We start from the raw sequence: 14,246 nt of genomic DNA, 5'->3' as shown, positions 1-14,246 counted from the left end.
ATTAAAATGCTATCTCTTTTTTCATTTTGAAAAATCGTTAAATGCAATTTGTACTGTATATCGATTGGTTTCTGATTTACGAATACAATTTTTTTTTTCAAATTTTCAAAAATTAAAAAAAAATTTTTTTTTTCCATAATAAAGCGCCAAAACAGTGCTAACAATTTTTCCCATAAAAAGAAATTTAAAACACATTTTCAGTTAGAATTTTTTTTTTTATATTAATTTTTAACCCTTTGACTTTGAGGAAATTTATTTTTTCGAACCGTTTTAATGTGCTGTACATACATAATCGTATGTACAAAGTGCAAAAATATTATAATACAAATGCAACAAAAGTGCATACAAATAATAAATGGAAACCAACAAAAAGCTACTGCAAACGAAAATAAACAAAAACGCACGACAACACCAACAACAACAACATTTATCGCACTAACAAAAACACAAATTATATTACTATGTAATAATACAATCAGTAGCGACAACATCAATATACGAGAACACTCAATGTGCGTCCTAAAGTGAGGACAACAACAAAAATATAAACAAAAATCTTAAAAAAGCATTTAAGACCTTTTAAAAAAAAATATTAAAACAGAAGCCAAGAAAAATTAATAAATGAAATTACAACAAATACAGAACTTGACCACAGTGTCGACTGGCAGCAACAACAGTGGCGCCTACAAAATGGCCGATCTAACAAAAAAGTACGTTATTATTATCATCATTTATATATAAATAAGTATAGTGTACTTATTTCTATTAGGTTCCTTTATAAGCTCATACAGAAATGCATAGTCACACATACGAACACACATAGATACGTAACGTACGTTAGGGTGTGTCTTATTAATATGGCGTACACATTTTTTTTCTCAGCTTCAAAGTAAGACTCCACTTAGAAATCTTCTGGAGGCTGTAAAAGCATGGTCCACGAAAAAACTTTTATAAAACGCAGATAGTGGGAGGGCGTAGCGCGTATGGTTTGCGCTTATAAATAACTATTAAAAGTGGCTATAAAGTGTTTAAGTTGATGTGGTGATATTTTGAGAATTTTAGCCGAAAACTGGGCCAATATCAGTGTCTGCTTTGTTTCTTTTCAAAACAAATTTGTAAAAATAAGTGACACCCTAATATTTTATGTATACATTTTTTTATTACATTTGTTACACTTTTCTTTTTGTTTTCAATGATTACAAATATTTTGTTTTTGCCAATTGGAAGCGTTGCAATAATAGCATTTGTAGTTGTTTTTGTAAATGACAATTGCATGATGAGTTTTCTGTAACTATTGTGTAAAGACTTTAATATTGAGACAGTACTTTGATTTATTAGTAATATCTATATATACCATAGTACGTGATATTATTAGTGTATAAATACGAAGATGACTTTCAAAACTTGTCCAGTGTAATGTTGCTTCGTGTTTGGGCTTTTTCTCGCCGTATAGGGTCGTTTCAAAATTTGCAGGCTGAAGTATCAACGAAAAATACTCTCGAGAGCTGAGTTGTCACATTAATTGAAAGGAACTAATTTCACGTGATATAATGATAGTGAGGGTTATGTTTCTGGGAGAACTTCATATATATCTGACTAAAAAAATCTCGTTACAGATCTACTATCCAATCATGCTTATGCATTTGCTAGGACGTCTGCGTTCTAGACTCTGTTTAGATAGTTATATCTAACAAGAAGTGTCTTTAACGCTAGTTTTGTCCAGCAGCTCTTCAAAGTTTAGCAAACTACCTTATGCACCAGATAATTCTATTTCTCTCAAATCACTCCGCAGCAAAGTTAAATGTGTTTAGCGAATCGATCAATTAGCTATTTAAAATCCACAATAATTTATTTAATTTTATTTATATTTAATAAATGTTTTTTAATGTTTACTATGCAATCACATAATTTTCTACCTCTCTTTATAGCCGACTGTGTGTACAATAAAATATACTATATATAGCGCTATAAGTTTACGTGTTGCCATCTACCTTATGACAACAAAGCACTCGCTTTTGTGTATCTACGAACATTTGGTATATAGCCTTGTAGAAGCTAAACAATAAAATTTTTTTTACTTATATTTTAAGGTTGACTTGAGTTTATTCTCGCGCATATCAACAATTTAAATCCGACAGAAGTGTCTATTTTATTCATTTTATTTTTATTATTTTATTTTTTAGCAATTTATTCTTAGTTCGTTGGATGCGTTTACTCAAAACGTTTACACAGCCAACAGCATTGTAGTCACTCTTTTGTTTCTAATTGTTGTAATACTTTGGGATTTCATAATTTTTCTGCTCTCTCAGTATGCTCTATTCAATATCCTAAACATAATGGACCTGAATGTCAGTGCTGTGTATGTCAATATGTCCTGCCTTTTTTCTTTTCTGTACGTGATTTCTTCTCTACATTGTCAACCCATGCATTTTGTATAGCAAAAATGTTGCCACGCCTTGGTGCTGTATGCTTATTCCATCGATTTCCATGTTCGTTCAATTTTTGTTTCTTGGTTTTTTTTTTTTATTCTATTATCTGTTTATTTTTACCCTTCTGTTCTCTTGTGAGAAATTGTTTGGTGCTTTATGTTTGCTTTTAGTTTTTTTATACTTGTTTCCTGAAAAATAAATACAGTTTGCAACTTTAAACAAGGCATGCTAATATTTCCTATGACGCATAAACAGCTTCTACATTAGTTTACGACAATGTCAAAGCTTCTGGAACATGTATTTGCTTTTGAGGCAATGCGAACAGTGTTTACATAATATTTTCAATGGGAATGGCTTGATGTGGACGAAAAGCTTTCGCCATATTATGGTAGTTTTAGAGGTTTTATTTATATATATATTGCAGCTGCTGTATTGATGGTTTCGAAATGTATTGTGTTTCAAAGTTTACGCTACCGGAAAGAAGAAATTGATGCTTGTTGGTGTTTCAAAGTTTACGCTATCAGAAAGTTGTTTCACAAGATTCCTGTTTCCTAACATATGTAAGTCTTGAAGCAGAATGTGACTCTAAAAGCTAAGAGCGTTAATCTTAAGTACTATTTAGGTCCATTCAATGAATTGGATTGTTTGACTTTAAAGAAACGTTACTTTTAAAGAACGCTCCTACAACTTAGGATCCCAAAGGGCATTGCCAAAGTTGTCGATTTTACTTAAGCGTTAAACCTGCCATCACTTTCTGTAAAATTAAATTCAGTATTGTTCTAGGGAAACACAATTGAGGCTTGTCAGCAACCGCTTACCTTTTGTAAGCATTCCGAAAGCATATCATACTTATCTATATTCCACTTCTGATTTAAAAATTTCATGTTCAGCATACACGCAGTTTCATTGCACTTCAACTTACAAATACCACATATTCAAATGCATTCGCATTTTTGGAATTCATTCCTCAGGAATGTCAGTTTTCACAACAATTATTGCCATAGCAACAAAGTAGCAATATATGATTATAAGGTGCTGGTATAAAAACGCCATGTGCTTATCTACTTTTGTTTGGCACAATTAAATAAGCGACGCAGCGTAACACATTTAGAAATGATGCCAAAAATGTGACTTTGGGCTATCAAAAATACATTTTTCAAATACCACCGACAATGTATTTTCGTTTCTTCTTGGTAAAGATTTAAACAGGCGTATTTGTTTTTACTTCATATATACAATATAGCCATGATATATACAAAGGTATACACATATGTGACAGCTTGTATAAATACAGTTAACAGTCACGGGCCAAGTATTGACGTAGGCATTCATTCTTATACATAGTATGTATCGAGTGTATTCATTGTTTGTTAATGCTGTCGTCGCATTGCCTTCGAAAAAAAAAATTTTTTTAACGATCGTGTCACACGATCAAAACGACGCTACCACTGTATAAGTGCAGTATATGAAACAAATATATATAAACAATATGAAGCGTCGTTTCGATAGCATATTTACTTTTAATATGGTTTGTGCGACACACTGATGACGTTAATAGCCGGTGAATTTGTTTTGTTGCTATGCTTTCAGTTTCTAGAGCTTTTGTATATCAATAAATTATAGTCGTATAGTCATAAAGTCAACGATTTATGTAAATTGAGTGCTTGTTTATTGACTTTAATTGAGATTCCGATTAATCTTACATCGGCATTAGGGGGACTCATGTAACCGTATAAATGCCTTATAAAGTGTGTAAACGTATAAATTTATCTAGTTTACGCAGGAGCTGTCAAATTTTGTATGAAAAATCATTTACACAATTTGTATAAATTTACGCGCACATTTCATTGTGTAAACGCGGTAAACTCAAAGGAATGCAACCTTGCAGACATTACAGACGGCATTTTCATCAAAAATCTCCAACATCAGCAAGTAAAGGCGTTTTAGTTTTGATTTTTCACTTAATCCTGGTATTTTTTAAATTGTATAACAATCAAAAAATTTTTTTTGGAAATAATACAGCTGAAAAACAATCAAGTTTATCAAGAGTATTACTAGGTGCGTTCATATAACCGCGTGTGTAAATGGATATAATTTTACACCTTATAAGTTTATATGCTATCATGAGTCCCCCTATTATTGTATTTGTATCTTGACAAAAATTTTATTGAAATTCGTACTGCGAAAACGTATTTGATTCTAGCTTTGTTTTTGATCTTACCTTCGCAAATTTTTTAGGCTTGTTTTACTATTGCGTTCTTTATATATTTTCTTTATTTTTATTCTTTATATTATATTTTGTTTATTGTTTACTACTCTCTTACTCCAATTCAAATTGTTCTACTTTGTACTTGTTCCTTGAACTCATATGCTTATAAAGTTTTCTTATACTTTTTATACCCAGCTGTACTTGTACACAGGGTATTTATTATAACTTTGATTGGATAACGGTTGGTTGTACTTTATACCTGTACAACCGAATCGAGATAGATATAGACTTCCATATATCAAAATCGTCAGTGTCGAAAAAAAAATTGATTGAGCCCTGTCCGTCCGTCCGTCCGTCTATCCGTTAACACGATAACTTGAGTAAATATTGAGATATTTTCACCAAATTTGGTACACGAGCTTATCTGAATAGATTGGTATTGAAAATGAGCGAAATCGGATGATAACCACGCCCACTTTTTATATATATGTATAATATTTTGGAACACACAAAAAACCTGATTATTTAATAAATAATACACCTGGAATGTTGAAATTTGACGTGTGGACTGATATTTATACTCTTAATAAAATGGGCGCGGCATCGCCCTCTTGTGATAAAATCAATTTCAATTTTCAATCAAATATTAATCATAAATCAAAAATCGTTAAACCTATCGTAACAAAATTCGGCACAGAGGTTGCCTTTACTTTAAGGAATGCTTTGAAGAAAAATTAACGAAATCGGCTAAGGACCACGCCCACTTTTATATAAAAGATTTTTTAAAAGGCCGTAGACGAATAAAATAAGCTATATCTTTGCAAAAAAGAGCTTCATATCCATGGTATTTCATTACCCAAGTGAATTTGTAACAATAAATAGAGAAAGCTTCAAAAAAAATGGGCGTGGCACCGCCCCTTTTATGACTAAGCAAATTTTCTGTTTCGGGAGCTATAACTCGAAGAAAAATTAGTTCAGAATAGAACCATATGTATATGTATTATTACGCAGCCTTGTAACACTATTAAACACACAAAACAAACAACAACAGCAGTTCAAGTGTACAGCTGGGTATGTAATCTTCGATTTCACCCGAACTTAAGCTTCCTTACTTGTTTTTAAATAAAATTCGCCAATTTTTCCATTCATCGTTTTTGCTTTTATTCACTATACAGTCAGTTTTTGCGTACTTCATAAATATGTATGTATGTAAGCTTTGGAAGTGCGCAAAAAAATTTGTTGTTAAAAAATATTATAATTATACGCCGGTTTTGCCTTTTTTCTTGAAGTTTTTTTTATATTTTTTCTCTTTATTTCATTTTACTTTCTCAATTTCTTGTCGCTGCTTTATAAATTGAATTCGCGTAACTTTTTGCGTTTTATACGCTCTTGCGCTTTCATTTTTAATTTTTCCTTTGTTGTGTTTTTGTACCGCTAAGCTCTGTGTATTGCTTAAAATTTGTTGAAGCTCTGTATATATCTACACTAGCAGACCCGTCAGACGTTGTTCTGCCCTAAATTTTGTCTATCTCCATACATTTTAATAAGCTTTTTCCGTCTAACTCTTATCAGTTTTGCCAGGTTAATGCAACTAAATCGAATATCACAATGAAAATTACTTTAAAGCTCTCAGCAAACCCTTTCATTTGATATCCATATTACACACACATTCTAGGGGTACCCGCGTCCACGTTTTCGCTTATATCTCGAGACCCTAGTCACCCGCGGGTACGAAAAATACCCCGTATCAAAGTACTCATAAACGGCTTACATTCGATACCCATATTGTACAAACATATCCCAGGATTACCCAGGTCCACGTTTTTATCTCAAGGCCCTATCCAGAACGTACATGTATGTACATACCTGTGTCAAGCTGATATGATATGAAAATACATACATATGTACATCCATACATATCTATAAACCTACGCCCGAAGTTAAATAACGCAGCGAATGCTATATATGTACGTATGTATGTGTCGCATCAAGCCTCACTCAAAAGCAATTAGCGCGGACAGCGAACAAACACACATACGCATTTTTTGATAAAAATGTTACTTTTTTTTAAACAATTTGGCTGATATAAGAAAGGAATCAAGTATTTTTTTTTGATGCAGATCGAAGGTAAATATTTCAAAGTTTTACTGAAAAGTAGAATTTTTGAAATCCATCCATCCGTTTATAAATTATAGCTGTGTAAACAAAAATTTTATGATTTTTTGCTACATTTTGGCAATTTGCCACGCCCCTATAATATATATCTTCAAATTATATTAACTGTACCATCTCACGTAGCTAAGCTTTCAAATGCAAAAAACCGTTTTAAAATCGGAGTATTCTGTGTGAAGTTATGTGCATACATGGCATTTAGCGACTTTATTTTACAAGATTTATAGATATACACTTACAATAAATATATACCACATTTCTCTACTCTCCATCTTCACACTTTCTTTTTTCCCTTTTCATTTACTTTTTTGTATCATTTGTTTTCATTTATTTTTTCCTATTTGATGCTTGTTTTTATGTTTTTGACCTTCTCTTCACTTTTTGTTTATTTGTATTTAGTTAATGCATTTGTTTTTGTTTTTTTTTTTTTTATTTTGCTTTGCTGTCGTTTTTGTTTATTGTGTTTTTATTTATAGCTGTCGATTTGGCTGTCATTGCTTGTTCATTACTCAGTGCATTTGTGTCTAAACCGCGTTTATTTCCAAGAAGCTAATCAACTTTTATAAGAATGAACGTATATATGTACATAGCTATGTACAAATGATCCACAAAATTTTACGAGAATTTCATATGTTTAATTACTTTTAAACTGTTGAATACTTTTCCTTTTTCTGGTCGTTAAGCAGAATGCGATGAATTCAGCAATAAATCGGCGACAAATCTCAGACTGAGACAACTGTACAGAATTTTGAAAATCGTCTCATTATGACAGCGATTATTGTATAAAGGTTAAGTTTTAAAATATTCTTTCGATAAGTATTTCACAAGAGTATCGTATTCATGTAAAATTTTAAGATTTGAGTTGTTTCCCTGGTTTCCAATATAAAATTTGATAAAAACATAGCATATACGGCGAATAGGAGATCTTGTGAATTGCCCTAAAGTGTTTGCTTTATTGCTTTTCAAGCGATGGTGATGTGAACTACATAACCTTACTTTTTCGGCTGCTCTATTTGCCAATATTTACGTGTATTGCAAAACGTACATATAGTAAAATCTACTGCGATCGTAACAGAATTCAAAGGCAGTTATGTATGACAGGCCACCCCCTAAAATATACATGCCGAACTTGTCAGAATAAGAAAAACGTCAACAGGATGAGAACACTTTAATATTCATTGCATCGTGGTATGTATGTACATATGTATCTTCTTAATGTTTCATGTAATTATTACGATATTGATTTGATATATGAGGAGGCATTCTTCAGTTTTTCAAAAGCTTTATCAGCTTTTTACAAGATTATTTTCAACTTTGTAGATTTTGCGTATCTCATAAGTTACCACAGCATATAAGGTTTCTCTGGGCTTCGGCTGCTCTGTTATTTAGTATACAAGTCGTACTGTTTTCCAAAATCTCCAAGCCTTTAGTGCCTTACTCGAAGGCCTTTTTCGCTCTGGTACACATAAATTCACTAAATTACGATACTTAGTTGTCTCAACAATCATGTTGATGTTGCGGTTTCTATACATTTATCGTTGAAAACATTTATCGGTAATTTTATAATTATCAGAAAACGGCTCTAAAATATTACAATACGTATGTACCTCAGCAACAAATTTTGCTTAGCACTATTGCTCTCATGCGCCATTTTCTTTTATCGCTCAACTAGGCGAGCGTATAGCCAAATGCAAACAATCTTCCATAGTTCATATATTTATGTAATATATGAGTATATGAATATGATCACTTGTTTTTTTGTTTATATGGTATTTGCTTTTTTTTTGTAAGTATGTATGCATGTACTTTGTTCATATACATTTCACAAATTTACTAACGATTTGAAGGCAATTTTATTGGGCGTACGCTCGCACTGTTCATTATTGTATGTTTGGTACTTTTGTTTGCTACTTTTGCTTGCTTCATTTGCACCTTTTTTTCAATGACTGTTTTAATTTGCCTTTTTTTCTTATTATTTCTTTTTATTTCGTCTCCTACCACTAATCGAACTCCACGCCGCACTGCGTCTATTGTAATGCGTAATGCTACTTAACACAGCCGTATTTCATGCTTCTTTGTTTATATGATATTTTGCAACTTTTCTTGTCCCGGTTTTCATCTAAATTACGGCAAAAGAAATTATGAAACCTTTGACTTCTAAATACAATAAGAAACGTGTTTGCTTACCTTTTTGTACTATATTTGAAGTGCATATATGTACATACCGTTTTGTTTTCAAAATGGCGTTTAATTGCTGTCATAAAGCGAGTGTCAATTTGAATTAGTAAAGCTTTAATTTCATTAACGTGCAACTTAAGCTGGAGTCATTGGTGCCGTATGTCGTATCGCTGTATCCGTATCCCTAACGTAATCAGCTGTTTATCGTTACGACGGTAAACCAAAACCCAATTGGTTGGCTACGATACGGTTACGACCTTAGCGGCACCAATAATCGATTGCATTGATTCTCATAAGATTGGTCGAATCAGCTGTTATAAGGTTACCGATACGGTTACCGATAAAGCACCAATGTCTCCAGCTTTAAGGTGTAATCGCGCCTAGTAGCATAATATAGTTAAAGCACATTAAAAGTATATCTAATGTTGATCACAAAACAAAATAAAAACGGAACGAAATGCTAAAAGATAAATATTTCCGTTAGTTGTTTTTGCCATTACAATAAACTAAACCACAAAACAAAAGCAAAATAGAAACCCACTCAACTTTCCAAGCGAACGCGCGCACATATATGTAGCACGCGACAAATAGCAAACAAAACGGAAAAGGCCAAATATCATTTAGTTAATGGCAATTATTAGTATGAAAAGCAAAAAAAAGGCGAACAAAAAAGTATTAAAATTAGATTAGTTTTGATAAGTGTTGTTTATAAACATGTAAAAGCACAAGGGCAAACCTTTAATGTTGTTGCAAGCATTCACTTGTGACCTTTTGTATTACTTTGATACGTTTTGTTAAATGCTTTTCGTACTAAGTTGTTGTTTTTTGTTTGTTTTTTCTTCTCATGCATCCTCATTTGTTGTGTAACAAAAAAAAAATGATACCAACAACTATTATACATTTTCCAGCGTCAGTTGGAAAAAGAGGTATGCAAGCAAGCAAGGAACACATATACAGAAGCAATCACGCTCGTGTGCTCTAAATAATTGAAAAGCATGCTAAAAGATGGTTGGATATACATATATATACATATTTGATGAAATACAAGGTGTACTAAAAATACGCAATTTGTTTTTGCTCTAAAGAGCCTGGGAAATTTACCATTTCTGTATCCATATAAAACAGCTGATCCAAACCAACCTTATACTGTTTTCACACAGAAACTTAATGATCTCATTTCACTTGCTAATGAAATCGTAAATTTTTTGCTTTCACACAGAAGTAACTGCTCGATTAGTATGAAGGATGAGACAGACAATCATGGCGGAAAGATACAAGGTGGGAGCATGGTGACATACCTACAAACAAAAAAAATTCCATGTACTTGTAAATTCGATGGACAAATGTCAAAATCGTACTGCGCCGGTAGTTGATGTATCAAATCAAATAAAAAAGGTTATAATGAGCTGTTCGATGCGGCCACCTTGTATCGTTCCGCCATGCAGTCAATGACATTTGCTTTGACAAATGACATTTTTAAGCACTGAACACACCAAAAACTAAGAAGCGGAAACGGAAGCGGAACGCTACCAACAGAGTTGCATTGTGCTTTTGACTTCATAAGGCATTCGATTAGCTACTAATGAAATAATAATAGATTCGAATTTTGTAGGGAATATTGAGCTCAATAAGCGTCTTAATGTAGAAAATTGCCTTTATTATTCAATAAGCCGTCTGTGTGAAAATAGTATTATACTATGTTCAAACAGAAAAATAAATTGAGGCAATTTCTATTGAAATTGAGTGGTGTTCATACAACTCAATTTAGCTTACACAATAGTATTTTGATAGTTGGTTGGCTCATCTCTACAGCAACAACATACCTTTGTTCAGACTGTCAAAATGTGCGTGCTGGTATTAGGCGAATGGAATGGAATGAAAACGTAAAACTTTGAAATATTTGTGTGTTGTAAGAAAATGTGTTCAATGTTTTGGTTTCATTTTGATTTTACCATCTTCTTTTGACAATCCCTACTCCAGTGAAATGAAAAAAATAAAATCAGCTGATGAGATGAGCCAACCATATAGTTGAGCCATGCGTAACTGACGTATAAATCTACTCAATAAACACACTTTACAAGGTTGCATTTGCAGTTTGAAACAATTTATTACGCAATTTGTTTTAAATTGGCAATGCATTATTACAATTTATTATATGATAAATTGCTCAAATGGTATAAATTGCCAATTTGGTGTGTTTGTACATAGCATTATGGATATCAATGCAATTGGTCAATGGTGCTATGTAACCAATTTTACTACGTGACTTAATAATTATGCAATTTGTTTTTAATTTTTGTCCCGTACGTGTGCCCTAGGTCTGCGGGAGAGCATTAAAAGTCTCCGCCCGTGGGCTAGCAAAAGATCGCACTGCTTTATAGCTTGATAGCTTTTGTACCACCCTGTATGCGTTATGTATGTATGCATATAAAGCGAAAAGAAAACTTGAAATATGGCAAATGAAAAAAACGTGATTATCAGTTCTTCCTTCCGTTTATACTTTTATATAGAAATAATAATTGCATACATACCTGGTTTGTACATACATATGTGTTTAGTCTACCAAAAGCGATATGAAATTTTGTATTGGTATTTTTTCACACTTTACTGTTTCTAATCTATTGCACTTGTTCTCTCCAACTGTTTTTCTTACATATATATGATTAAAGGTGCACATTTGTTTGTTCTTTTTCTGACTCTTTGCTGGCAAGTCTCGTTCCATTGCGGCGCTTATTCTTATAGCACGTGGCCGCATCATCATTAAATGCCAACACTGACAGTAGCAATTTTAGTACAAGGGTAAAACAACAACAATAGCATTCTAATAAGTATAATTCCACAAATTTCTCTGCTAAAAGCAGTCTGCCAAAGTCTGCGAACCTCATCGTTCTACTCTGCTAAGTTCTACTTGACGTCGTATTTCTTTTTGCTGTTTATGTAAGTCGTCGTTTTTTTTTCATGAATTTTATTTCTTACTTGACTAACTTATTTGTTTTTATCTTCTCTCTTTTATTGCCTTCGCTCTAACGCTATCAATATAAGTACGTTCTACCATTGTACAGGTCTACAAGTAGGATATGTAGCAGCACGCACATACACAGCCACGCTCACCTGATAAAATGCTTGTTCTTGTTCGTTTTTTTTGTGGATGCTATTTGGCACTGTTGTACTTCTTAGGACCAAACAAAGTTTAGTAGCTGCTATCGAAAACTGCTTAAAAATTTTTTTTCTTATATTACAAAGAAATATACTTATTTACTTTCAAACGAGCACTTAATTACATCTCTCTTTAATAACCATATATTTTGGACAATTTTAATTAACAAATTGTGATACTTTTTTACGGGGACGATTGCTAAAACTCGACCAACACCGTCGGGGGAGGTATTAATAGACGCGTTTTTGCCTCGCTTCCAATAATTCGAATACTTTTTCTCTTCGGACTATTGACAACAGGACAAAACGCGTCTATTCATTTTTCTTTCCGCTTTTTTGGACGGATAATTGCAGTCGACCTCGGTTTCAAACTGTTTTTCGCGGAGAACTTTTGAACGGGTAGAAAAACTTAACTCCCGTGTTTGTATTCTTAATACTTAAATAACTACGCGTCCTCAGATACCCCAATTGAAGACTTTTTTATAATTTTCTGAGGGACCCACATGGGTGCACTTAAAATTTCCTACTAAATTCGTTAAAAGAAATTTACCATCACAGCAACCCATATCTGATATTCCGATCCCTTTTTTGCTTCCCTGTGTCGCTTTCGACGAAGCAACCCCGGTAATTTTGACACTTCGTTCAGTGTCAAAACTCATGTTCCACGCAGGTTCCACTGTGTTCCACGCTAGTTTGACACTGACCGAAGTGTCAAACTGCCGTGTGTTAGAAAGGGAAAGAAATTGTTTCCCTCTCATACATATCATACTTGTAAACCTGTACAATGCGTTCTACTTGAGTCGAGATCTTTATAAAAATTGTATTGCGGTCTTTAATTTATTATATTTTTGCGCTTCAAATTGGCTTTGTACGCTGCCAAAAAATACAGACGTTGCATTAATTTGTATTTGTTTTTTAAGCTTTCTTTTTGTTTTTCCTTTTTTTTGTAACTTTAGCCGCCTTCGTGATTATATTGCATTCTACGCTTTTTTCATGCTTGAAAAACTCTTCGGTTATAGCCCAAAACGTTGGGTTAATGTGTTTTATGGGCAACATGAATTTGTTCACCTACAATTTACGGTCATTGCACTAATTATGGATTTCTAATCCAGAAAGCCATTATACTGTGGGTTTTGAAGTATGGGCAACAAAAACACTGCATACGAAACTTTTGCTCATCAGGAAGAAATATGTTTTCTGACATCGATTATTGCTTCACTTAATTTGTAAATTGTAAATTTTTTTTTAGGGATTTAAGATCGTCAGATGATGGTCAGTTTTAAAATTTTCGCTTTATAGTTAATGCAGAGAATAGTAAGACATAGATGGGCAAAGCTTACTCACATGAGTAGTATTCTCATCACACGTATTCTTACGCTTTTCATTGCAGTCGTTGTTGAGAGCGAAAAAGCAAATGCCCTACAGTGGCGTAAAAACATAATTTTCATATCAGTCGTTTCACAGACAGCAACGAGGTAACAAGACAGTCGCTTAGTTCCACATCATACATCACATTTTATGACGTAGCAGTTTATGCGCGATTAAAAATGAATGACAAAATTTTTTTTATGATTTGAAATGCCTTCGGTAACGCACAATGTGTCTTGTGTTATCTATACAGGGGACCCGACAATATAGTTTTAGAAGACATTATAATTATTTCCATAAAGATTTTGATACATTTGATTCGAAATTTGATGACTTTAGTTCGATTGTCAGCTCGGGAGAATATAATTTAAAAATACAAAGACATCTGATGAAATCTTTGGCAGGATGGAAATAACTGTAATGTCAGCCGATATGTTTAATTCTTTTCAGCTATTCTGTCATAATAAAGCATAATAATTTAATAAAAACAACTATATAACTCATTAAAGTTTAAAAACGTATAAGATGAAAAGACGATAAAAATTCAAGATCAGTCCTAAAAGTTAAAAAAAAAACAGTTTCCAATAGCTTAGTGTTCCATTTTTTTTATTATGCACCTTTCCTTTTTTACACCACTGTAGCGCAATTCCTCTCCCGTTTACCAATACGCCCTCACGTTTCAATTTGCCCACCTATGCTGTAAGACCACATTTACACATGCCTTAATCTACAAT

The 14,246-nt window shown here is 32.9% G+C and overlaps 1 protein-coding gene across 8 annotated transcripts in view; it reads left to right on the top strand.

The window, feature by feature from the left end:
- CHES-1-like (Checkpoint suppressor 1-like) overlaps window positions 1-14,246 on the top strand; it is a 139,075-nt gene that overhangs the window by 96,976 nt on the left and 27,853 nt on the right. For 4 of the 8 annotated variants that reach the window (XM_067780361.1, XM_067780357.1, XM_067780358.1 and 1 more), the window contains exon 2: window positions 480-710. The exons of 2 other annotated variants lie outside the window; for them this stretch is intronic. In XM_067780361.1, the coding sequence (XP_067636462.1) occupies window positions 622-710 (89 nt within the window). In that variant the 5' untranslated portion in view covers window positions 480-621. The remainder of the gene's footprint in view (window positions 1-479; window positions 711-14,246) is intronic. 2 more of the 8 variants (XM_067780360.1, XM_067780359.1) reach the window with 1 other exon arrangement.

Source organism: Eurosta solidaginis, chromosome 4 (assembly GCF_040869045.1).
Source record: "Eurosta solidaginis isolate ZX-2024a chromosome 4, ASM4086904v1, whole genome shotgun sequence".
Lineage (NCBI taxonomy): Eukaryota > Metazoa > Arthropoda > Insecta > Diptera > Tephritidae > Eurosta > Eurosta solidaginis.
Note: the sequence above shows the minus strand (reverse complement) of the source record. Positions and strands in the feature narration are given on the sequence as shown.